Source organism: Phalaenopsis equestris, unplaced genomic scaffold, assembly GCF_001263595.1.
Source record: "Phalaenopsis equestris unplaced genomic scaffold, ASM126359v1 Scaffold000202, whole genome shotgun sequence".
Lineage (NCBI taxonomy): Eukaryota > Viridiplantae > Streptophyta > Magnoliopsida > Asparagales > Orchidaceae > Phalaenopsis > Phalaenopsis equestris.
In genome coordinates, this window is record NW_018164644.1 from 4,278,044 (window position 1) to 4,306,017 (window position 27,974).

At 35.5% G+C, this 27,974-nt stretch overlaps 1 protein-coding gene across 3 annotated transcripts; it reads right to left on the reverse strand.

Annotated features, from left to right (window-relative positions):
- Positions 1 to 1,320: 1,320 nt before the first annotated feature.
- Positions 1,321 to 20,040, reverse strand: LOC110022839 (pentatricopeptide repeat-containing protein At4g21170). 3 transcript variants are annotated; one of them, XR_002293812.1, is made up of 3 exons: positions 18,283 to 20,040; positions 6,312 to 6,489; positions 1,321 to 1,613 (listed from the first exon to the last, which is right to left on the reverse strand). XR_002293812.1 is itself a non-coding variant. In XM_020721960.1 (2 exons), exon 1 carries the CDS (start codon positions 19,975 to 19,977, stop codon positions 18,292 to 18,294), a length of 1,686 nt encoding a protein of 561 aa, XP_020577619.1. In that variant the 5' UTR covers positions 19,978 to 20,040; the 3' UTR covers positions 6,146 to 6,489; positions 18,283 to 18,291. The 3 variants fall into 3 exon arrangements, 1 of the variants encoding a protein (XP_020577619.1); XR_002293813.1 differs by having other exon boundaries at positions 1,321 to 1,617; XM_020721960.1 differs by lacking the exon at positions 1,321 to 1,613 and having other exon boundaries at positions 6,146 to 6,489.
- Positions 20,041 to 27,974: the final 7,934 nt, after the last annotated feature.

A 27,974-nucleotide genomic window follows, 5' to 3' on the forward strand; every position in this document is an offset into this window, starting at 1 on the left:
CACCAACTTTCACATGATTAGATACAGATCTAAATATATTTTTGTGGACATACTAAAGTCAAGTCCAAGATCATACAAGCTCCAATTCTCAGAAAATTTATTGTCAAATGAAACATCTTGATAATATGAAGCCAACGACACTAAAAATGTTTCGACCCTAGTCCAAAAAAAGGCTAAATCAAATACATAAAAAGGAAATATATAAGTGTATAACTAAAATTTTGAAAACATTAATTGAAATCTCAAAATGATATCCAAAGTAGACATTTATAGTTAAATTATAATATGGCGGAGCCATTTTGATCTCTAAAAGCCATGAATTGTGTGCTACATGTGGCCCTACATTTTAATAGAAAGAATATTTTGTTCTGCCGAAGACTTTCCAACATCTCGATTTATTTAGATGATATATTTCATTTACCAATAAGATAATCAACAGCTTACATCACATTAACACCACCATTGTCGGCCACCTAATCTGACTTTAGTCCGAACATATCTACACCACCACCAGTAGTAAACCATCCAATTAGTTTTTTTTAATTTTAAAACTCAGTTTAGAGAGCACGTTCTTCTCGTATTTATGCCAATTCAAACACGTTCTGCTAATTGGCGCTATGCAATGCTGTCACAATGACTGGTTACAATGCACATATCAAGCCAACAGGAACTCTTGTAGCTATATATCAATCGAATGAAATCTTAACATTCTAACATATGTGATTTGCAATTTTAACGTTGTTATAACTACGATATCCACAAGTTTTCAATCAAATTCGTTTATATATCTCAAACAAAGAAAACAAAAAATCTACTTTGTTTGCATGGCATGCATAACTAGATGTCAAAAAAGTTGTTATTCATGAACAAGCCGTGTTTGGCTTTTTAAGTTGCTCGTCTCAGACTCATTCATTAAGTGAGCCGCACATGAAATTCAATCACGTTCAGCTTGTTTTAGCTCGATATAATGAATTATATATAGTCATGTGATTTTGTGTCTTTTATTAAATATGAATAGTACATGTTCAAATTCAACACCTCACTTTTTTTTTCTAATTAAGTTAAATGAGCTAATTTCAAGCTGATCATGATCAAATTGTTCAAGAGCAATATAGAACATAAGCTCATTTTGAAAATAATTAATTTTGAACGAGTCGAATATAAGCTGAGCTTAAGCTCATTCCAACTAGGCTCATTTACAGCCCCAATTGAACAACTTTCAATCTTAAGGATAAGTAAAATTATGAAATACTATAATTTGTTTAGATATTGTGCAAAAAAAAAAAAAAAAAAAAAAAAAAAGGATGGGCCAATTTATTAAGTTACATAAATTATATACAATTTTTCTATCATTTATACAAATGTCTCAAAATTTAAAATGGGCATTTATCTATCTTAAAATTAACTTGAATCAATCATCCACACTCTTCTAACAAATAGCATATGAGACAAAATGACATCAACCTCCAATCTCATAAATGTGCATTCAGAGCTAAAAAAGAAGCCGTGCATCGGAACAACTATTTAAACAATTATTTAAGCCGCACATTCGGATGATGTTGTGGTTCTGGTTGGATTAGCTACCCTTTTTGCTCGTCTTTATCGACCTGCAGCTGCCTTAGGAGAATCTTTTTATCAATATTTTAGTGTAAGTGTCTTTAGAGTGGACTCATTCTAAAAAAAAATATTTCAGTGATTCAGATCGGACACCACACACAAATTTATGTGCGGTGCTTGTACGCAACTAGCGCTCAGGTGGTGCTGAGCCTTGAAGTGGTTCTTATCTTCTTTTGTGCTTGCTGTTTGTATTTAATTGATGCTTTGTTTCTGAACTTTAAACATACATATATATATCCATCATCATTTAAAAGTATCTACTGACAGAACCGTCACAAGTCATATAAGTACTCCATCATCATTTAAAAGTATCTACTGACAGAACCGAACACGTTTTTTAATTCTACTAAAAGTTGTTTTGTTCTTTTCAAAAACGTTAGATTGGTCCAAATGAATAGCTGTGTTAGCATTATTCAGCAAAACTGTTGAATTCTTTTAGAATGTAGGTCATGCGTTGCTCTTGAATAAATATAAGTTGTTAAAGACTTTATATTTATTGAAAAAAATATAGAAGAGAGGAAGAGATGAGTGTGAGATTTGAGAGATAAGGATTGTGCATTGAGTTTGAACCTATGACGAATAAATAAATAAATAAAGGCTCGAAGGAGGTTTCACAAATTAGTGTCAAGTTTCTCTTCTCTCCTGTTGTCTTTCATTTTATATATATAAAAAAAGAAGATATACTTTGTACACGACGATACTCATTCAACGTGTCTTGATGAAATGACTGTGACGTGATGTCAAGCACCGTTTTTAAAGGAGGGTAGACCTGCGTTCTTGATAGTAATGATATCATTTCCTATTAGATACCCTTCCATAGGTGTGTTAGGTCACAACCTTAGGAGAGAAGTTTTAAGGTGGGCTCAATTTAGCCACTTAGGCAGGTAGATTGGATTCATCGTACTAGTTTCTGTATTTAGAATGTGCAAAAAAATTTGTGTTTATGTATATTATTATATTTGTGTATAAAAAAATAAATAATAAATAATAATAGTAATGAAAAAGAAATGAGAAAAATAATCATGAAATGCAAGGTAGCTCTCATACTAATATGCTTATTTATTTATAAGACTTCCTTACATAATCCTAGCCTAACATAACTCTGATATCATTCATAACCAAGATAATTAAAGCACAAAAAGAAAGAATATATTAGAATAAGGTATAATAGAAATCAAGCTATTACTGAAAAGTAAAGATTTACACGATAACTGTTTACAAAAGCTTACAGAAAAAATAAACTCTTTTAACATGTCACACACATAGCAAAACACATACCTTATTTATAATGTTGGGCGAACTCCAAATACAATTAAAAATTACTAAAAATGGATGTCTTTGGGATAACACATCTGAAAGAAAAGAACACAATAATTATCATTCACTTGAATTGGTGGAGTACAAAGGAGATTCTTCATAATGGTAGTACGTGGTTTCTACCACTAAATGATATTTCTTAGCAGTTGGTCTCCACTAACACCTTCTTTTATCTATTGATGGCAAGCGTTTACAAAGTCTCAGAATTTCTGGACTTTGGCATTTGATCTCTTGAGCTTGAAGATAGTTTTTCGGCTAGGCCTTCATCAACCCAATCTTCTGAGTTTGTCATCAACTTGTCGTCTGGTTGTGATATGTCATTCCTAACTAAAACCATAGTGGTCTAGAAAATCTTTTATAATTATTGATCATAATTAGTTGTTATTTGTTGTTTAATCCAGCCTTTTGATTCATGCGGATATTTTTGAAATAATATGCTTTCACTAAATTTGAGGATGGTAGCTTCTCATAAGATTGCAAAAAAATATTTATTTAGTTTAATTTCTCTTCCTCATTTATTTGAGGACAACATTTTAATTAAACTGGCTTATGTAAACATGTTTGATTAAACATGACATTTCTTAATAAAATTTTGCAGCTCTAGATCCATAGAATTTGCATTATGCAAGGAAATGGGCGAGAAATTAACATTAGACTAATTTCACGTTAGGATTTATATTTATTTTTTTATTTAATTCAACTCAAGCATCATATTTATCTTTTATGCAATTAGACAAAATTTCTAATTATGTACCAAAATATTTTCATCAAGTGTAGAACCAATCAAAATATCTCTTGATAAAATGTTTTTATTTACAATGAACAACCAAGAGTATTTTCTCTTAGTATTTTCCCAAAAATGCCTACATCATGGCATTCACATAATTTCAATAATTTATTAAAATTTTGCACTGTAAATTACACGATAAAATTACTATCCTATCTTGAAAGAAATTTAACCCCCAGTCTTTATGATATATGATATTATGCACAACACATTTACTGTACATTAAATCTTGTTTGATTTTATTATAACAATTGAACAATCAAAGATGTTCTTACATCTACTACATTTGAAACAACATATTTCAAAAAATTAATAAAATAAAATATTCTAGAAATAATTCCAAAAGATGGTCACATAATGACTACCAATTTTGTTACTAAAAGATATCTGGAAAGGGATTCATTCCCCAGTGAATGATATTTGACAAGAGAGGTATATGAGAAAATTCTCATTTAATTAACATGTGTGAAAATTAGTCACAATTATAATAAAAGTAAACAATAAATTATTATAGCAAATATCATATACATAATATCATACATCTTAAAAGGCCAGGGGTTACATTCCGACCAAGAGAGGATGGTAATTTTATCATCCAAGTTACAATACAAAATGTCAGTAAAATATTAGAATTATGTGAATGTCATGATGAAGACACTTTTTTAAGGTGATTACCAAGAGAATGTATTCTTAGATATTCATTATAAATAAAAATATTTTATCAAGAGACATTCATATATGGTTCTAACGTTGGCAGAACAATTTTAATGCATTATTAGAAATTTTGCATGATAACATAAAAGGCAAATAGGAGGCTTGGGTCGAATTGAATCAAAAAATAAATGCAATTTCTAAATAAAAATTAATCTAGGGCCAATGTCTTGCCTATTTTTTTAGAGATTACCGGATTCTATAGATCTAGAGCAGAAAAATTATATTAATAAAGGACATGTTTAATCAAACATGTTTATAAAGGTAATTTTTTTAAATGGTGGTCTCGAATAAATAAACAAGAGACATTATAGCAAACAAATATTATTTTGCAATCCTATGAGAAGTTGTCTTCCTAAATTTGGTAGATGCATATTTTTTAGAAATATTTGAAGTTATTAAAAGAAAATATCCACATGAATCAAAAGATGCGATTAAACAACGGATAACAGCGAATTGTGATCGATAATTTTAGAAAATTTCCTAGGCTCGTATATTTTTAGTATGAATGATGGATGGATCACAACAAAACTACGAGTCGATGACAAACTTAGAATACCAAGTCAATGAGGGTCTAGCGCAAAATCTAGCTTCAAGCCTGAGATCAAATGTCGAAGTCCATAAAATTTGAGACTCCGTAGACACCTAGTAGAAGCAGACAAAAGAAGGTGTTAATGGAGATCAGTCGCTTAGAAACATCATTTAGTGGTAGGGAGCACCTACCAGTACGAAGAATCTCCTTTATCCTTCAGTAATTCAAATGGACGATAATTATTATACTATTTTATTTCCGATGAGTTATCATAAAGACTTTCACGTTTAGCTATTTGGAGTCCGCCGTCATTATAAATAGGGCATTTGCTTTCACGTTTAGCTGTTTTTAATTATATTTGGAGTCCGCCGTCATTATAAATAGGGCATTTGTGTCTTTTTATGTGTTAAATTTTAGAATAAGCCTAGAGTATGATTTGTTTTTTCTTTCGAAAGAATTTGTAAGAACTTATCGTGTAAGTCTCTATATTTCAATAATAATTTGATATCTTTGACATCTTGTTCTATTTTTTTTTTATTTTTTCTATTTGTGTTTTAATTATCTTGGGCAGGAATGATGTTAGAGCTATGTTAGGCTAGGATCATATAAGAGTATATTACTATGAGTCAACATGATTTTGGTGTTTCTAAGTAACACCAAAATCAGGTTAGATTGTTCATAGATCTTAGAAATCATTAACCAGATATTATGAAGAGATAAACAACATAAGTTATGCTTTTCAATCCTACTACATTATATAATTAATTAAAAACTATCTTTAATAGCATCACTAACTATTACTGAAAAAATAAAAATTAAACAATTAACTTTTTTGGAAAATAAGAGGAGTTCACTGTAAGAAAATTGTCTATCTTAAAGAGCTACTGTTATGGTAATTGAAATAGGCAATAATTCTGTTCACAAAAAAAAAAAACTATGCTTATAATTTAGTTTTAATTTAGGGATTATTTGGAAACAATTTTATTTTATTGTATACTTTTAAAATTTTAAAAAACATTTGCAGCATGTTTTAAATTTTTAAAAATTATTTATTCTTAAAAACACTCAAATCAAGATTTAAATTACTTCAATTTTTTATAAAGATCATTACCATCATCAAATATATTTTATTTTAATTTAGAAATAAATTAAATTAAATTAAATTAAAATTAATAGCAGGGATGTTGAAATGAGAAAATATTACGTTAATGTCATCCATGGTCTGAATTACATCACGTCTTATGTATAGTGGCATGATGTGATCCACACCGACGTACTCTCAAGAGACCGACACGGACGTAATATTTTCTCTCCAAAAGTCCTTGGTAATCTAACTGAAGAGCTAACCTGGCTAAAACTGAGCCGACGTTCCGCTCTGGCAAGCTGTTCCGACCAACTCCATTTGTGCTTCTCCTCCAATCTTCCTCTCGTCCTACATTTGTGTTCAGGTCTTATTCTTCTTGTTGAACCGGGATGCATGAAGAGCTCTGGTACCTTTGTACTAGAAGATAGCACATCAACTTCCCTATATTTACAATCTACCTCAGTGAACATTAATAAGAAGAAGTAATTTATTATTTAATAATTGATGAGCTCTCATAATTAAAATCAACATCATACTGATTAGAATGGATTTTTAACCGATTGCATCTATTTTGATATTTGAGTGAGATTTTGGAAAATGGATGAAAGAGAGAGCTTGATTTGTAAATAGCAATATTTGGTGCTATGTACTAAATTATCCCTATTGATAAATATCTTGTAGAATCTATGATTTGAGCCTTAAGAGCAATTAGATAAACTAAACTAGTGTGTCTTTTTCATATATCCACACAAATCTTCATCTTTTGAGACATTTACATACATACCACACAATGACAATGTATATTTACATATCTAACACCTAAACTCTACTTTTTACATTTATACCAACTAAATATTTCGTATCACATAAAAAAACATCACTACTTAATTTTTAAAAGTGAAATAATATACTCATACAGTTTCATTCATCGATAAGGTGAGATATGTAAATACATAAGAGCTAAGCGGCATTTATGTAAATATTTGCATATGCCTGAGAAAAATGAGAGATTGTCTATATTTTGCAGTTTGAACCATTGGAGTAAATTGAAAAGTGAGTGACAAGTAACTTTGCACTCATTACCTGCAAGCAAAATATCATTAACATAAATAAAAAGATGTATGATTGTGTTTTGGAAAGCACCGACGAGTAGACTGTTCTAAAACATAAATTGACTTGTGTAGTTTTGCTAATCTATAAATCACGTAGGTTGCAAATTCTTGAAGTAGTTCATGTAAGAATGCATTGAAAATGTCCATTTATATAATTGACCAACCATTGCAAAGAGCTGCAGTAAGAAGAGCGAATCATAAGCATTTTTTGCTACTAGATTGAGAATCTCAATATAGTCAATACTATATCCTTGCTTATGTCCTAAAGCAACTAGTAGAGGTTAGCGACAAGCAATGATACCAATAAAGTTCTATTTGGTTTTGTAAATCCACTTGCAACCAAGAATTGTTAGATTAGGTGAAGCTAGAACTAAGCTCTATGTTCCTTGAGATTATAAAGTCTGAACTTCTTCGGATATAGCGGTGAGACTTCATCAACAAATTTTCATCACATGGCATGAATCTCAGGGCATGACATGAATCTTGAAATATTTTTTTAACAAGAAATGTTAAAAGTCAAATTAAAAATCATCTAGTACTTGGATTTCAACAAACTAATACTCAAATTGAACAGCTTGAGAAGTCGGACGTAATGACACCAAAATTGATTAAATCCGAGCCAATTAAAACAATTATACCACTTTTGGAAGCCTTGGATGGCTTATTGAAAAGGCAAATGGATTATTAATCTAACAAACTTATATTTGAATCGAACGTCTGGAAGAGACGAATCAAACAAGCACAAGATCGCTCAATTTTGACATCATTAAGACACTAAAATGTCTACAAAATAACATTCGATCATGGGAATTTTTTTAGGCCGTCCAAAGGAGTGGTCTGAATTCTTTTTTTTTATTTACAAGGGATGCTCCTAGACTCTATAAATAGAGCTCTACCACCTTCATGAAAGGGGATTAAAAGACCAAGACTTGGAGCTAGACTGAGAAATGGATGAAGAAGCCGAATTTCAGCGTTGTTTTGGACCAAAGATCCGATGAACACTTTCCGCTCTTGCAGCCACCGTCGATCACCATTGGTGGCCTTCTGTTTGTTGCAGTGAAACTCCATGCGGAGTAAAGACCTATGCCGTGGAGTAACAAATTACAGAGCAGTGCATCGTCCGTAAACAGTGCAATGACATATCTTGAAGACAGTGTTCCGAAAAATCGGAAAACTACCCCCAATTGCAACGGTTCCCGACTATTGTACAACGATTCCTTCTACATAAAAACATTGCACTTCAAGAAACTGTTTAAGCCTTTCTCATATGTGAGACAAGAGTTTGTATGTAAACTCACCAACTTATAGTGGATCATTTTGACTGGGCTAAGCTGTGTTTTTTTCCCTTCTTAGGTTTTCCATGTAAATTTTTTTTTTATTTATATCTATTAAATGTGTTTGTTGGATTTTTGTACAACATTAAAATGCTAAATAATCACTCCACCGCCGCTAATCTTCTAGCGCACAACAAGGAGCTTACTAGGTGGAGCAGCAGTGTGAGCTTGTAACAGCGACTAGAGAATGTGGAGATACATGAAATGGAGTAATTGTGGAAATGGGAAAAAACCTGAGTGAAGAAGAGGACGATGAAGATTGCAGTAGAAATTGACGAGGTATCTTTATAAGAAAATGATTGTTCATAAATTATGACATGCCATACTACGATAGTTTTTTCATTGGTGGGATTGTAGCACTTATAGGCTTTGAAATTAGGTGCATAGCTGTGAAAAACAAAAGAAGCTAATCTGGGAGAAATTTATTTGGAGAATATGGCTACATACATGGATAACAAAAACAACCAAATATGCAAAGTGTAATCTAGTTGGTTGTTTTGGAGTAGGATATATGGAGAGATGTTGTTGATGGTTGGAGGAGACAACGGGTTTATGAGACATCACAACAACAACAACAACAACAACAAAGCCTTAATCGCACTACGTGGGGTCGGCTACATGAATCATTTTTCTCCATTGCGTCCTATTTAGTGTCATATTTTCATTTAGTTCTAATAAATTAAGATCATTTTTATACAATAAGCCCAAGTCTTGCTAGGCCAACCTCTGCCTTTCTTAACATAAGTCGAATCTAAAACATCTACTCTCCTAATCGGATCATCAGATGGTAGACGCTTAATATGACCAAATCATCTAAGACGACTTTCTCTAATTTTGACCATCACAAAAGCTACACCAACCCTATCATGAATATATTCATTTCGAATTTTGTTTCCAAGACATAAAACATAAAAAATAAAAGTAGAGCTTGCACGATTTTTAAAATATGATGATGTTTACATTTAGTAACTCTATTTTACACGGGGGTATAATGGCATGAATGTTGAATTATATCACATTGATTTAGTAATATTTGAATAGTCTTGCATTATTCTCCGCAATCATCGGATCATAATATTTTGATTTGATTGGGGAATTATTTTTTTACCAGAGTTTTGAATCTGATGTAATAAGAGAGTGTTGGGTACTGTGGAGACCTGGTCCACCGTAATTTAATTAGCTTCCTAATTAAGAATCTCACATACTGCTCACCTACCTCCTACCTACCACTCTCCTGATTTTTATAAATAGTCTCTTATGGTTTGTCATAAGTAAAGTAAAACCAAGTCAGGCCAACCCAAGTCCTCTAAGAGAGAAAGAGAGAGAGAGAGAGAGAAAAGAATTGAGATAAGAAAATAGATATTTTCTTGTAAACGTCGAGTCGCTCGACGGTGTAATTCCTCGAAGAAATAAAATCTTCTGCAGCTCCGTGGACGTAGGCAAATTTGTCAAATCACGTAAAGCTGTGTGTCGCTCTAGTGTTTTGTTGTGTACAATTTTTTTCGTTCTATTTTTCTCTTTATTGTCGTTGTTTTTCACAACAACTAGTATCAGAGCTTTGGTTCGGATCTAAGGAAGAACGATGAGTAGAGACGAAGTGATGGCATCAAGGATCGAGAAATTCAATGACACAGATTTTGCTTACTGGAGGATGCAAATAGAGGACTACCTCTAAGGGAAGAAACGTCATCTTTCGTTACTGAGAAAGCGATCGAAAAAGATGGACAAGGCGAAATTGAATCTGTTAGATCGACAGGTTCTGGGCGTTATACGATTAACCCTGTCGAGATCGGTTGCGCACAACGTCATCAAGGAGAGGACTACTGCAGATCTCATCGCGACTTTATCAGGTATGTATAAAAAGCCATCGGCGAATAACAAAGTGCATTTGATGAAAAAGCTATTCAATTTGAAGATGACATAAAATGTCTCTGTTGCTCAACACCTGAATGATTTCAATACTGTCACAAATCAATTGTCGTCTATTTCCCAGTTTCATTGTCAAATAGCTTTTCCCAGTTTCATTGTCAAATAGCTAGGAAACCATGAAAATGACATTTAACAGTTCTGCAGGTAAATCTAAGCTGAAATATGATGTTATTTGTGATTTGATTTTGGATGAGGAGGTGCGTAGGAAAGATTCTGGCGAGACCTCGTGTTCAAGTTCGGCCTTAAATGTTGATTCCAGAGGGAGATCACATGACAGGAACTCAAACAAAAAAATATCAAAACAAAAGTCTGGTCAGCAGACAACCTGCTGAAATTGTGGCAAGACTTGCCACATAAAAAAGAACTGCAGGAATCCTAAGAAGAAAAAGAACGATGAAAGAAGAAGAACGATGACGCTAATGTTGTAACTGAAGAAATACAGGATGTACTATTGCTGGCAGCTCACAGTTCTGTTGATGACTGGATACTGGATTCAGGGGCTTCCTTCCATACATCTTCCCACACAATACATCTTCCCATCAGGAGTTAATGTGAAATTATGTTACATGTAACTTTGGGAAGGTATATCTGGCTGATGGAAAAGCTCTGGACGTGGTGGAGATGAGAGACGTTGATATTGCACTCCCTAACAAGAGCAAGTGGACTTTGAAAAAGGTCAGGCACGTTCCTGAGTTGAAGAAAAACCTCATCTCTATTGAGCAGCACAATGAGAGTGGTCATTTGGTAGTGTTCTCAGATAGCACCTGAAAGATTACTAAAGGAGCATTAATACTGGCTCGGGATAAGAAAATTGGCACACTATATATGACTACAGGTTTACTCAGGCGGACACATGAGTCAAATGTGCATTATGGGGAAGCAAAAGAAAGTCAATTTCTTAAAAAGTGGCAGAGCGCCAAAGGCAGGAAAACTGGGTCTTGTACAGACAAATGATGGAGAACCACAGAGCTATAAGGAAATCTTGCAAGATGAGAATTCGAGTAAGCGGGAGCTGACCAAGGTGGAGGAGACGGATTTCCTACCAGGGAATTCGGCTTGGGAGCTGACAGAACTTCCGCCAAGGAAGAAGACATTGCACACCAAGTGGGTGTACCGGGTAAAAACTGTGTTTGATGATAGTAAGAGGTACAAAACTGAACTTGTTGAAAAGGGCTTTCAGCATGAACAGGATATTGCTCATGCATTGGGAGTTGTAAGCAGATACAGGAGTAGCCCAGCAAAGAGCTTGGTGGTACAAGGCTACGTTGACAATGATATGTCAACTGAGGGTGTTACTCGTGAAAAGCTAAAGTTGTGCTCGACTTCAGCTGGTATTCTGGCAAGAAGACAGGGGCTATGAGTTACAGAGGTGGAGGATATCATGTTTGAGGAAAAGGTCGGTACAGCTAGTAGATGATGCAGTCAGTAGGTGATACAGTCAGTGTCCCGGTCTTCAAGTGGGAGAATTGTTGGGTAATGTGGAGACCTGGTCCACTGTAATTCAATTAGCTTCCTAATTAAGAATTTCACCCATCGCTTACCTACTACATCCCACCTACCTCCCACCTATCACTCTCCTAGTATCTATAAATTGTCTCCTATGGCTTGTCATAAGTAAAACCAAGTCAGACCAAGTCAAGTCCTCTGAGAGAGAAAGAGAAAAGAAGAGAGATAAGAAAATAAAGATTTTCTTGTAAACGTCGAAGCGCTCGATGGTGTAATTCCTCGAAAAAATAAAATACTCTGCAGCTCCGTGGACGTAACCACGTAAATTTGTGTGTCGTTCTGGTGTTTTTTCTGTGTGCAATTTTTCTCGTTCAATTTTTCACTTTATTATCGTCATTTTTCACAAACACAGGGAGAGAACTTCTGATTTATATAGTATTGGAAACACACAGCAAGAGCGAGAGAAAACAACGATAAAGTAAATATAGTAATTAAAGCCATGATTGGAGATTACAAAAGATAGACCCTCTACATCAGAGTCAATTACTTCTAATAGAGCTAGACTATGCTATGATAGGAATTAAAAGGTAAACGATAACTCTTAGCTGCCTTACATGTATTACAAGAAGAATTATGGTAGTTGCTTGAGAGCTAGGATGTAACTGACTAGTTAAAGTAGACAATGGCTCCTGTGGCAGATTGCACAAATTGGAGAATTATCATATAGAGCAAAGGCAATAAATGCTGATGGGGGGGCTAAGGCGATGGTTGAAGTGGTTATAAACAATTATGTCCGGGTCCTTGAAGAAGCGTGAAATTAATCGTTAGATCCTTTATATGATAACCATTGGCATCAAATAAAATAGAGCAATGATAATCAGTAACTAGGAAGTGGACTGAAAGCAAATTATGAGACAAATTAGGAACATAATAAAGAGAGGAAGCTATAGCTTATGTTGTAAAGGAAGAAGTCATTTCCTAATATTTATGATTGGCATAGTCTGACCATTGCCATGCATGACTGACTTCGATTTTGGTATATGGTTAGGAGTCAGAAAGTTGATCGCAGTCGAATAAATATCATTTGACATGAATCGCAGAAAATAGTGGCTTTTGATGATATAGGCTTAAAGCTATTTGAGAACATCAAATTTGAGCTTCTGCAGATTAAAATTATGATGATCGTTATAATTATAATTGCAGTAATGGACTTATTAGGGTATAAGGTTAAGTTGAGATGTACTAAAATGCAATGCTTGTGAAGGTTAAGTTATGAAATTGTATTGAAGGTTTGTGCGATGCCAACAATGAATTGCACAGTGACCAAATTTTCACAAATTTGACGGTTGACTATTGATTTAATATAGTTTGCTCCTTTGCTTCTGGTTCAACAGGTGCTACAACGAGTTGAACCAAATGGCTATCTGCAATCTCTATTTCATCCTTTGTTCGTAGATAGTGTGAGATGAGGATCTTCAGGACAAATTTTATAAGTTTGATTGGATTTAGACTAGCCCGAATAGTAGTTTTAAAACGTGATAACTTGGAAGTAAGCATGTCTTCAGCACCCAAGAAAGCTCCAGATGCAACAATGAGATCAACTTTGGCTTTAATCTGTGAAAGATATTGAACAATAGTTTTAATTCCCATAAAAATGTGATGAAGATCATTTTCTAGTTGAATGACAGGTGCACGGTTGATGAATTGTAATCGGTGTTCAAAGCCGAACCAAATTTCAGCACAAGAGTCCATATTGAGGATATATGAAAGAATATTGGGGTGGCATGAAGCATGAGGATTAAGAGAAGATCCAGATGAGGAGCCATGAGTGTTGCGGCTCCTGTAGAGAGTACCCAAAATTCTGAGGGGGGTGTCATTGGTTGTTGTGAGGACAGTGTAATGAGGTGTGGAGTTGGTTTGTATTGAAGGTTAGCTCGATGTCAGCCTTGTGCTACTGAGTGGCCAGCTTTGAGCCGGATTTGGCAAGTTACCGGATGTGTGGCTTTGTTTGGGTTGGATTGGTATCGGGTTTGGTTGCTTTGGTTCTTTGGGTTGTGTTTGTGGGTGTTTTGATTTTGATCGGTTGTTTGATGAGGTTTTGCTTTGTTTGTGTAAGGGATTGTGGTGAGTTGTCACAGGCGTCAGCGTGTCAGAGTTCCTAGGAGTTGGTGGATTACACCAGTTGGGTATCTATTCTCAGGATATACCTTGGGGAGAAATCCCATCGCATATGCGCTAAGACGCAGCGAGTATCCAATGGAAGGTGCTCCATCTTCTCTTCGCAACGTCATTGAAACCGCTCCTGTCAGTCGCGCCTTTAGATCGAGCCAGTCAGGACATCCTGGGGGCCATCACGCTAGCTTACCAAAAAAGATGCATATACAGTTGTCGAGGCAGTTCACAATTTCATACCTTCGTAGCCTAAAATCAATTTGAGTACCGGAGCGGGAAAAACATTGCTGACTCAGCGATAAACTAATGTCTCAACAGGGGAATCACCTTGGAAAACAAAAGAAGTAGTGGAAGGGGGGCTGTGGTGGGTTCGATTCTCATTGATGGCACCGCAGGAGAGGTTTTCATTTCAGACGTATGCTGCATGCAATTCGATGCATTTTCCAATCCGGATAAAAAAATCCACAGTTGTGGCCTGGTCTCCTTCGAGATTTTTTGACGTATGCAGTCATCGAGTACTGTAAGCCGGTTGCACGGGAGGAAAAAGAAGAGGAGGCGCTAGAATAGAGGTCGAAGAGCAACAACGGATCCAAGACTTCGACGAAGAGGCACGTAGTGTTATGCGTGCTCACCTAGACAAGAGAGAGGAGGAAGTCAAGCCCTATCTCAGTAATGCTATGGTATAGCACCCCACTCAAATCATACGGTGACAGGAACACTAAATTTGACCACCGCTTCGCCAATATCGCTCTTTAGAATAGATCCTCTGGGGCATACGAGGATTCGTTCGCTGTCTTCGGCATTCAAGATGGATGCTTTTGGTTGTCAGGTTTGATTCCTCACTGTGAATCAGAGAGTACAAGTTTTCAAAATTGATGGGATTTAATTGTGTGCGTATAACAATCTTGAAGCCTTGATTTTGGGGTGATAAGCCATTTAGTGTGTGAGAATGATGTCTTCCGTGTCAATCGTAGAACCTACAGTGGCAATATTATCAATCAGATATTGTGATATTGTGTTGCTTCCAATCGTGATGTTGTGTGGCTCGTTCTTCAATTGCATAACTCTGGATCCGCTCACTGATTAAAGTTTCCTTTCTAGTGTTGACTGGATGCATGATGTGCTTTGAAGGTTTAGAATGTATGGTAGAATTGAGATTGCGATGGTTGATAAGATTGTTGTTATGAGGCTCTGGTCGACTGGTTTCCATATTTTGAAAGATGGGTTTTCTTCAATGTTGTCGGATCCCTCCCCCCCGCTCCTGCTCCTTTCACGTTTCGCGAATCAGCGTCATCGCTCCCTCTGACGCGAAACATCGTGACTTCCGCCTCTAGCTCCCGCTCAACTGTTCCCTCCATCGGCCTCCTCTCGCGATAAAAGGTATCGCGCGGCTCTCCTTCAGATTACACAGCCGGCCCTTTTGTGTTCTTCTTCGGCAGTTTTGCTTCCTCGGAATAGAGGAAGAGAAGTGCAAGGAGTAGTTCCTTGAGGCAGAAGGAAGAAGAAAGAATAAGAAAAAGATTGTTCTCTCTTGACTTCTTCTTGGTAGCTTGTGGCAGAAGAGAAATTGGATTTATTTCTCATGTAAATTTATCTTCTTTGGTGTATCTCGGTGTACGGAGAGAAGAAGAGAGAGGAAGTGAGAGATCCCTCTTGTAAGTCGAGACGATCGACTGGTGTAAATTTCTCAAGTAGTAAAATCCTCTGCAACTCCGTGGACGTAGGCAATTTGCCGAACCACGTAAATCTGTGTGTTTCGTTGTGTTACTGTTTTCTAGCGTGAATTTTCTCGTTCTATTTTTTTACTTCGTCAAAGATCTTTCTTCTATTTTATTTATATATACCACAACACCCTTTCGTATGAATTGAGGCAGAGTGGTGATTTCTTTGCAAGAAATTCTTCGAATCTATTGGCTATAAACAGTTTATGTATATGAGTTCTCCATACCCGATAATTATAATATTGCAGATGTGATTTGGATATTATTTTGATGTGAGACATCAGAAACTTTAGTGGTGCTATTATGTCAATTTCCTCCATTCGGTTTAACAACATAATGGAGTACTGGCTTGATCTGACTGTAGAGGAGCTTGGTAAATCCATAGATTACTTGTTGTGAAGCTGCTGTTCTGATACCATGATAAATGACGCAGAGCCTGCAAAACTATGAAGCTTCTCAGATAAATATTGTTTCATCTTTACATACCTCTTACCCTCTTTCTATTACATTTTGATCCATCTCTTTCTCTCTTCATTCCCCCATTCTGACCTAGAGTTTTCTTTTTTATAGAAACACAAGGAGAAGGCTCGACCTAGAGCTACAGTAAAAATGGTGAGAAATGAAAGTGTGCTTGGAATGCTGAAGGAGCAGGGAGGCAAACTCCACTCTCCTAGTAGATGCCGTGAGCCTATGTGTGGGGACCATGTGGGTGTGTCTCTGTTTAGAGTGTAGGTGTTCAGTGGGAAGTGGTGAAGATGGGATTCGAGAAAGGGCAAAGGATAGTGTTTTTGTTAGAAGGTAGGGAAGATGTAGGGAACGTATTATTGCAGTTGGGATGACTTGAATGTGAGCAAGAGTTTAGGATAAGAATTAGAGGGGTTGTAGAGGAGGTAGGGAGAGTTTAAAGTGATGAAGTAGCTATTTGATAGAGACCTTGGTGGCTCATCCCTTAAGAAGAGTTTGTTTGGTGATTTGAACCTTGATCTGGTAGCCAACATAGTCAAAATGACGCATTTCTTAGTAGCTGCCAATTTATGAACTAACAAAAGATTGTGTGATAGATTTGGAATATGGAGCAAGGGAGATAAGTGAAACTTACGGTTAAGTATTCCTTGCATGGTGTGAGAAGTTGGAAGAGAGTTACCATTACTTACTGTGACCTGCACAGATCTAGTATATGCAGTTGGTTAATGCAGTTTGGTGTGGTTAGGGGTGAGGTGAGAAAAAGCTCCAGTGTCAAGAATCCAATAATCTGATGTTGGCACTACAACAAGAGCAACAGAAGAGTTGGCGGGGTTGTTAGGAAATAATCCAAATTAGATCGGTGCCAACACACAAAGGTATCTAAAATTAGGCATGTTTGATAAGAAATAGAATCTGAAAAGATAAATTACTTAAGGATTTCATTTAATTAGTTATCTACTTAACTGGTCAGGGGTCCCCTTGGCATCAAGTAAAGTTCTAATAGAATCATTATAGATTTGTCATGAACAATTTTTTATTAAGCATGAATCTCAATATATTTTTTATAAAGAATCTTCTAAATTCAAATTTAAGGTCACCGGAGCCCTGATTTCAACAATTTTATAGTTAATCTAAATGTCTCAACAAGACATATCCAATGTGTCAAAATTTGTTCAATCTGAGTTCAATCAAGCCCAGATCAAACTGTTGAAGCACACCTGAAAGTTTTGGATCATCAGTTGGATGGCAAAATGAACTCCAAATTTGACATGTTTATTGTCAAATTGAATGCCTCAAGGAGAGGAATCCAACAAGTCCAAGATCGCTAAATTGTGAGGTCATTAAGGTACCCGAATCCTTAATTAACCACCTATGATCAAGGGGGCTTAACATGGACCTTCTAATTAGGTGGCTAGGGAAGTCACGCGCAAAAAAAAATCAAAATGTTTTTTCCCCAAAAAGTTATAAATATGCCCCCTCTATTCACTTGGGAGAGAAGGAGAAGAGGAGAAGGAGAAACGAAATTTCAAAGTCAGTTATGCATAGAAAACTAGGCAAGTAACCACCTACCTCCGAGCCGACCACTGCCCCTCGATCACAGTGGAACACTGTCAATTGACCGTTGTCAACCACCATCAGCTATCACTGTCTGTCGTCGCCGGCGACCACCAACTACTGACACCACTGCTTGCAACTGTTGTAGTGAGAATACAATTGTTGTATCTAACACGTATTTTTTTTCTATGTTCTTAAAGACAAGTGTAATTTTCAATGTAAGACAATAACCTCGTTTGTCTCAGTCGTGAGAGAATGGTGCACTCCTATACTTACAAACAAATAGCTGATTGTTTTTACTCAATTAGGCATCATGGTCTTTTTCCTTATTGATTTTTCCATGTAAAAAATATGTTCTCCTACTATAACTTTCTTTTAATTTTGTAAGTATTGAATTTTTGTGCAACGCTAAAACATTAGATTATCACTCAACCCTGAGAATTTTTTGGCACACAACAATTGTAAAGAAAACTTCATTATTGCCGCAAAAATAAAGCGCACCTATTCTTTTCACTGAAACCCAGTTATCAACTGCTTGTAAGTTGGAATATCTGGCTTAAGCCCTAATTTCAGCATCTCGTCATGGAGATTCATTGCTTTCCTCAGCTCCTTTTCATGGCAAAGTGCACTAATCATCATCACAAAACTAAAACTACTCAACAAATTATTCTTTCTCATACAGTCAAAAACTCCAATGGCTTCCATGGCTCTTCCATGCACAACAAGAGCTTCCAGCAGAACATTATAAGAATCCACATCTAAGAATCCACCCAATCCTTTAATCTTCTCGTGCAGACCAATCGCCAAATCCAGAAACCCATTCTTACAGAAATGCTTCATCAGCAAGCAACAGCAAGAACCGTCCACCAATATGCATTTATCCAAAGCCAAATGAAGCAGTTCAGTAGCCACCTTCCACCTTCCTCTGCTACAATTTTTAGCTACATAGGTGGACAAATCGGAGGCTTTGGGCAAGGAACCATTTTTCATCAGGCTCTTTATCACTGCATCAATTTCCTCCATTGGCTCTCCGCTACAAATGCCACTCACAAAAGCATCAAGAGATAAAGGGTCCACAACAATTCCCCTTTGCGACATAATATCAAACACCTTCATGGCGTCCTTTTCTCTGCCATTTTGAGATAATGCACTTAATAGACACGTATAGGAGGTGCTTGTAAGATCAAAATTACAACTCCGAGCCTTTTCAAAGATCAACACAGCTGCAGAAGTCTTCCCGAGCTCACAAAAACTCCAGATCATCCGATCAAAATCTATGGTTGGAGCCATGGGCAGTAAATCCCTGACAACCATTTCTTTCATGAAGATACCAGAGATCTTAAAATTGCAAAATTTGCAACTTTTTTCGAGAACTGAGCTCAAAGTACTCAATCTCAACCTCAAACCCTTCTCCTCCATTCCATTCAACACCTGGATCGCTGCCCTGAAGTCTCTTCTACTAGCATAGCAATCCACAACCAAATCATAACTCGAAATACGACGGGAAAAACCTAAATTCAGCAGCATTTCAGCTCTATGAATACTACCTTCTTGACAGAGAAGCCTCACCATGATCGGCCAGCTTCCACGATCCATCTCGGCGCCAATACGCAGTGCAGCTGCACAAACCTGCCATGCCGTCCGGTTTTCACCATTCGAGCAGAGCATATTAAGCAAGGAATTCAAGCTTCGACTGCCCGGTACGAGCCCAAAATCCCTCATTCTAATGAAAGTTTCCATGGCATTCCAGGAAGGCAACTTTGAGTACAGTTCCAGTACAAAGCAGAGAACTTTGGAAAGAGAAATTTTACAAGAGGATGAGGAGCGAATGAGAGAGTCCAAAACAATTGGGGTCGGATGACAGCGGAGTGCATGGTAGAAGAGGTGGGCGGCTGGAAGGAGGTGGCCGGCGGAGGCGAGGATGGAGAAGATGGTAGCGTGGTCAGGGAGTGTGGGCGAGAACGAAAGGTGCGAGCTTGCGAAAAGGAAGAAGCGGAGAGAGATGTCGGGGTTGAAGCGGGTTGAGGTTATGATGCGGCGGATGAGGGGGGATGGGAAGGGAAGGGGAAGGAGGGAGAGTTTGGAGCGGAGGTGAGATAGAGGTTTGTTGTGGTGGAGGAGGAGGGAGGAGATATTGAAGGCGAGGGTGCGATGAGTGACGGATCTGCGCCATTTGAAGGATTTCGAAATGGGCATGCGGAGGAGAAGCAAATTTCTTTGATTTTTTTTCTCTTTTTAGGTAAACACGGGACGATGTTGAAGGATGAACGCCAAACAATGATTTAGCTAAAAAAATAGGATGATTTACATCTTATGCCTAGGTGATTTAATTGAGTAGAATACTACAAAGATTTATAATCAATTAAAAGTATTCATTAAGAAAATAAAACAAAAATTACTCAATTAGATCGAAATGATGTTTTAAATTTTGCCCTAAATATTCATTAAGAAAATAAAATAAAAATTACTAAATTAGATCGAAATGATGTTTTAAATTTTGCCCTAATCATTAACATATTATGGCTATGTGATTAAGGTTGTCAAAACAACTCTTTGTTCATGAACGGCTTGTGTTCAGCTCGCTAAGCAAACGAGCCGAACACAAACAACTTTTTTGAGCTTGAAATATAAAGGCTCTGCTCGTGTTCGGCCCATTTACACCCCTAGAGAGAGATGTTTCATTCACTAATGAATTAATTACAGGATGCTATACATACAAAAGCAAGCTACGCCTAATATAAAATAATGCAGATTAAGTATTAATTAAGCAGTAAACATGATTTCAATCAGAATCTGTATTAAAAATGAATTTGAAGCGGGTTTTGAAGTTGATGAGCAAGAGAATTAGCAGTAACCATAATATCAGGTCTTGTTAATGTGAGATAATATCTTGGCCAACTAATTGTCGATATTGAGATGGCTTGGAAATGATGGCTGAAAAATCCAATAAATATTTGGTAGAAATAGTTTGGGGAGTAGAAATAGTTTTACAGGTTGCATGCCAACTCGACGAAGTATTTCATGAACATAATTGGTCTAATTTAGGTGATAACCATAGAAGCTATGAGTAACATTTATGCCTAAAAAATATAGAGACCAAATCCATGAATTTCGTAGAAAAATATTATTGTAATTCGTGTTGGAATTGTTGCATCATATTAATATCATTGTCGGTTAGAAGAATATCATCAACATAAAATAAATGATAAAGTAGATGAGAGCTATGATGATAGATGTAAAGAGATGGGTCAGCAACTCTAAGGATGAATCCAAACTTAATTAAATTATTGGTAAACATAGTGTTCCACCATCGTGGTGCCCGTAAAAGGCCATAGATGGATTTTTTGAGAAGGCAAACATGAGAGGGGTAGGTGGAATCTTTGTAACCAGGTGGTTGATGCAAAAAAAAAACTGTTTCTTGAAGCCGGCCATGTAGAAATGCATTAGAAACGTTCATTTGGAAAAATTTTCATTGATAATAAAGAGTGATAATAAGTAAGAGCTGAATAGTGGGTATTTTTTTTGTTTCTTGAAGTCGGCCATGTAGAAATGCATTAGAGACGTTCATTTGGAAAAATTTTCATTGATAATAAGTAAGAGCTGAATAGTGGGTATTTTTTCAATGGGGCTGAAATTATCCATATAGTTGAGACCGAATTCTTGTGGATATCCCAAAGCCACTAATCGAGCTTTATATCAAGCAACAAAACCATCAGCATTGCGTTTAATTATGTATGTCCACTTGCTTCAAAGTATGGGTTGATCAATTAGAGGAGGAACTAACTTCCATGTATGTTGGTTTTGTAAGGCTTGAAATTCTTCATTTATACCATGTTGCCACTGAACATGTTTGATGGCCTGCTAATAAGTGCTCGGTTCTAGCTATAGTCATGTATCGATTAAGAATGTCCTTCTTAGAAAGAGTACATGTTTGCGTGTGTTTCACCATCAAATGCTTTGTTGGGAGAGGTTTAATAGGTGGGAGGGGGCGGTAGTGGGAATATCTAAAGTGGATTCATCGGGTGGCTTAGTAGCGAGTAGGAAGCAAAATAGTTGGGAGCTCAGTGAGAAGTAGATGGATTGGTTGAGGGGATGCAGTGCATAGTAGAAGTTGGCATGAATAGAGAAGGATTGCTGGTTTGATCAGGTCGTGAAGATGAGCTTGCGGGTAGACACATATCATTGCATGGAAAAACCAATTCTTTGAAGATGACATGTTGAGTTATGATCAGCTTATCTGTGGTTGGTTTGGGACATTTGTAGCCTTTGATATGGGGTGGATAGCCAATTAAAGCACAAGACAACGATCTTTGTTGCAAGTTATTTCTATGCATAGGCGGTATCTTTGGAAAGCATCACCAGCCGAAGATTTTGAGATGGTTGTAGTTAGGAGCGGAACCATGTAGAAGTTGTAGGAAGAGAGTTGTCTCATCACTTTGGAGAGTAATTGATGGATTAAGTATATAGCTGCATGAACTGTTTCAAACCAAAGCGAAGAAGGGGCATTGGAATCCGTCATTTGAGTCTGAGCTGTGTTTAATGCCATTTTTCTGCAGAGTGCAAGGACAACTCGATTAGTGCATAATATTGTTCTTTGTAAGGAAACTCTTAAAGGCGCTATTGGTGTACTCTCCACCATTATCTGTGCGTAGAACCTTTATTATTTGATTGAGTTGAAGTTCAACTTCTTGTTTGAACTTGAGAAACTGTTGATAAACTTCAGATTTGTTGAACATAGGAAAATAACAAGTATACTGAGAAAAATCATCTATAAGAAACTCATAATATTTGTAACATTGAACCGAAGCAATGGGTGAGGGTCCCCAAACATTTGTATGAATTAAAGCTAAAAGTGTACATTGTGTGCTAGTAGAATTAGTAAAAGAAAGGCAACAAATTTTAGACGTACCAAAAAAGATTACAAAGAGAAAAATTAGAAGAAATGCAGATGTGGTTGATGGTTAGCAATAAGATGAAGAACTTATTGATGTGGATGTCCAAGTCTCCGCTGCCACTGTGTAGAGGAGGCAGCCTCGATACTAAGGCATAGTAATTATTGGGGATTCGATAGAGACCATGACTATAAGGACCCTGAAGAGGAAGTTGTTGTGTCTTTCAATCCTTAATTAGTCATTAGCATCAAAGATAATCATGCAGTTATTATCGAGTTCCAATTGAGAGAAAGAAATCAAATTATGAGAAATATGAGTGTGTAATAGCTTGGAAAGTAAGTGCTTACGATGTGGAGTCGGTAAGCTGCCAGTGTCAGAATATTTAATCAGAAATGCATGTCCAATATCAACCATCACTGTCTCATGCCCTTGATATGGTTCAGGTTGATTAGCATGATTGTAATCAGAGGTGAAATGCGTGGTTGCTCCAGTATCAAAGTACCAATCAGATTGATTGGATGGGGATTGGGGAGGACAAGGTAATGTAGGTCGTATGACTGTTAGGTGGTGAAGATGCAATGAAACTCTTGGGTTGATAGTGTATATTCGAACGGTGCTAACAATTAGAAGCTAGATGTCCCTACTTACGACAAATTTGGTATAATACCTGACCTTGAGGTGTAAAAGCTATAGCTGATATTCGGAAGTGGGAATTGCTATTATTACCTAGGCCTTTGGAATATTTGCTCTTTGAATTTGGAGGCATATAAAACCAACTGTGGATCAGGATCAACCGAGGTTGAATGGTGCTCAGTGGAGAGATTGATTTCTTCACTAATAAGAATGGCATACAAGTTATCAAGGCTGCTAGGAGTGGATCGCGTTCATTGGTTGTTTTGAAGGGATTATAGGATGCAGGAAGACCTTTCAAGATATAAAGAATGACGTTTGTAACATTGACTTGAGAGCCAGCAACGGATGTGTTGTCAACAATGGACTTGATTTGCATGAGATACTAAGACATATTGAGGTTATGCATAACTCATTCCGTAGTTGAATAACACGGGAATGATTTGTGCCTTGTAAGCGTTTCTCCAAAGTTGTCCATATTTCATGGCTGGTTCCTAAATTAAAAACACAAGGTAATATAGTGGAGGAAATGGTAAGTACAGATCGCCTGTTTCCCAGGACGAAGTGGCAGGAAGAAGAAGAAGAAGAGGAGGAGGAGAAAAGAATCTTAGAAATCCGTGGGAGGCCGGAGGAAGATGAGCGCAGGAATGACAGGAAAGAGATCTTTATGAGGCCTTCACCAGCTCAGACGCCATGAAATGAAAGCAAAGAAACGAAACAGACGCACCCAGTTTGGAGCGGAAACAAAGAGAGAAATGTTCCATTCACTAATTAAGTAATTATACAGTGCTATATATATAGCAATAGCAAGCTACGCCTAATATAAAATAATAAAGATTAAGTATTAATTAAGCAGTAAACTAATGACTCATATATGACTTCGGTCAGGCTCGCTATTAATAAATACATAGGAATTGTGTTGTATACATGTAAATACACCAAAAATAATGGCCAAATCATGAAAGAGCTAAATTTATACATGTATACATTATTTTTGGTCTATTTACATACATACAACTCAATTCTTATGTATTTATATATTTAACAGCTAAATTTTTACTTTTACATACATATCACTTTACCTGCGCATGAAAAGATGTATTTCATCTTTTAATGATTAAAAAGATAATATTTTTCTGTGACATGAAAGATTTAGACAGTATAAATGTCAAAAAAATAAAGTATAAGTGTCAGATAAGTTAATTCAAAGGAATTTGGTGGTATGTACATGAATGCATCTATCTAATAATAAAATAATTTTATTAAAATAGGTAATTAAAGATTTTTAATAATTTTAAATTATTTATATCTTTTTGCTATGTTGTATTTTTCTTTTATAGTATCAAATTTTATTATCATATGACTGCATTGTTTGTATGGTTCTCAAATATTTACAATAATTATCGTATGTTTTTTCTTAACTCACGCACCAATATATACCAGGCCTTGAACTCAAGGCTAGGCCAAATTACATATCATATTCTTCATCATACAAATATATCATGCAAACATGAAAGCAATCAATAACAAAACATTTTAGTTTCTGGAATCAAAACTCTCAAAGAAGTCCGTTTACGATAACTCTTGGAAACACAATAACATTAGTCTTTTTGTATGCAAGACTAAGTTTACGTATTATCACTTCAGTATCACTGTGTTGTATCGGTTGTACCGAAGCTATACTAAATTTTATAAAGGCGATTAGGTAACTGAGTACAACCGATACAACACAGTTGTACTGAACTAATTTTAGTCTCTTGTTATTGATCTTGTTGTTTATGTTACTACTATTTACCTTTAATATTTTCTCTTATTTATATAGGAGAAAAAGTTCCATTGTTCAAAATTTTCTTAATGCTTCCTACGAGAAACACTAATGAATGATGGTGAATGAAAGATATCATAAAAACATCGTCTATTCTAAGATATATCTAGATGATGGAATACTCGATTCAAAACATTTTGTTAGAAAGCCTTTGAATGGTTAAACTTTATTACCTGAGGTCCTTCCGGCAGCTTAGTTTGATAATATGTGCCAACATAACATTATTATGTGCTCGAATGTAAAAATTGAAGTTTGTGGTTGAAATGCTTATACATAAGAATCGGATGGTTGGTATGTAAATCTCCAAAGAAATGAAAACATTGAAGCTGAACTGAAGTCATTCCTTAGCTATTGTATTATGTCAACCATTCTCATCTCCCTTAGACATATACAAATTAAAAAATGCATTCCTATTTTCTAAACTTAATTTAATTGTTAAATATTGATTAGAAATGAAAGCTAGTTATCATTGAATTCGAACATGCGAGGCAGATGGTGCCCATGGAATACATTGTTGGATCGAGGAAAGATGATCGAGAGAGAGAGAGAAATGAGAGGGTGAGAGAACGAGAAAGGAATACTTCTCCTGTCAAAGGGTAAATGGGGTATTCTCGGGCGGTAGATAGTGCCCACTTTTCTTTTTCTTTTTAGTTTTTGATTTCTTCTTTTATTTAAAAACATTTTCTTGCATTATTTTTATTTTTTTAAATAAATTTATTTATTTTAAAAAACACTCAAAACACCTAACAATTATTTTGAATGTTTATAAAACATATTTTATTTTAAGCAAAAAATAAAATTAAATAAAAAAATCAAAATAAATTAAATGTTACGGAACATGGCGTTCAATATTCAATGGTTTAATCCAAGGATTAAAAATCAATGTTAAACTGAATGATGTAATAAATATCAAAATTCTTTTAATATCATACAAATTACATAATAATGATATAATAAAAACCATCAATTCAATATGCGATATTCCAAATAAGAACATTTTTCTCAGATTCATGACATATTACTCATGATATGATATTTTGATAGTTTTTTCATTACTTTTATTAAAATATATTATTCTATCAACATATTGAATCATAAAAAATTGATTGGTTCATCTAACCCAAATTCAATCGCCTGTTTTAAACGATTGTCTTTAATTTCATGTAAAAACGATTTTGAAATTGTAACGAATCAATTTGAAGAAAATTTTACAGCTCAATTGATTCCATCAACATCTATTGCTTGAATTTTAAAAGCCATACTGATAATTTGACCGCCCTTTTTCCATCTTTTAGAAATCATCATAGAAATTTACATACAAGCACACGAATCTTATGCACATATAACCTTTCATATTTACATGCGAAACAATTTGGTATTTTAAATATATGCAAGAAAAGATATTGAAAAGTGTTGATAGGACTATATTTAATGTGAAATTAAAGGTTTGAGTGCTAGTGTGTGCAAATATGAAAATTTAGGGGTGACATGTATAAATACATAAGAATTGTGTGGGAACCACGCAAATGCTCCAATCTTTTTCTTTCTTTTTTATATATAACTTAATTTTATTTTATCGACCAATATAATAACCTCATAAGGATTAGGATTTGTTTAGGGCAGTTACAGCTTATTCAACTTCTGCTGATAAGCAGTTGATTTTGATAATCTGCTGATGAGCAGCTAATTCGGATAAGTTGTCTAGCTGTTTGATTTGTGCGTATGGAAAATGGTTTATTCTAGAAAAATGATCATTCTGCCCAAATTCTGAATAAGTTGTTTAGCTGTTTAATTTATGTTTTTTATAAACATTTTATTTATAAAATTTTTTAATTAAATTAATAATCTGTGTAGCAGAATTTAGTATTCAAATTGAACATCAACTTTTATTTTATTTTTTTTCTTTTATTTTTTTTTTTGACCGTTTTCCATTTTTTTAATATTTTTTTAGTAAAAAAATAGCTGACAATGGCCTCAATTCTCCAATGTTGGAGGCGGGCGACCTACGACGGCGTCTGTAAATTTTGATAAGTAGTATGACGAAAGCTTCCAGAATAATAGATTTTTTTTTTCCGCCCGATCACTGTTTGATAGTGACACGTCACTCGACGTTCAAATTCAGGAAAAATCTACAGTTTTTTATATTTTTTAATTTTTTTCTTATGGAAGGGCTGAAAATAATGTGCGCATTTAATATTATCTTTGCGGAATTCAACAAATCATATTATTTTTATTATTTCAAACAGTAAAATTTATGATGATAGGCTAATAATTAGATATATACTATTGTACTAGAATCACTCGCACACTTAGATAATAGGCAAAAATTATTGATATCTTATGAATAAATTTATATTGTCCGTCAATCTTGAGGCATGTAATGAATTTCGAAGTAAAATTTTAAGTATGAAATATTCAAATTTTAATTAAAATACATCTAGAGTTCCGATTTCAACAAACTTTACAGTCATACTGATCGGTATGACGAGATGGACGTAATGGTGCCAACATTGATCTTATTCGGACCAAATCGAGCTCAGATCAAGCCATTAAACCTTGTTTGGAAGTTTTCTGGGCACATTTGGAAGATCATACGAATGTCAAATCTGGAGAGTTCATAGTCGAATCGAGTGTCTTGATGAGATGAATCCAACTAGTATAAGATTACTCAATTCTAAGATCTTTAGGCTCTATTTGATCGATGGAAGGCTTCATGACCGTCTGATCAAAGTGATTTATAATCCTGCATTAATTTCACCCAGAGCTCTACAAAGGAAGCCCCACCTCTTCCAACAGTGGTCGACCATTGCCGACCACTGTGGACCACTTCAGCCGCCATCCACAAC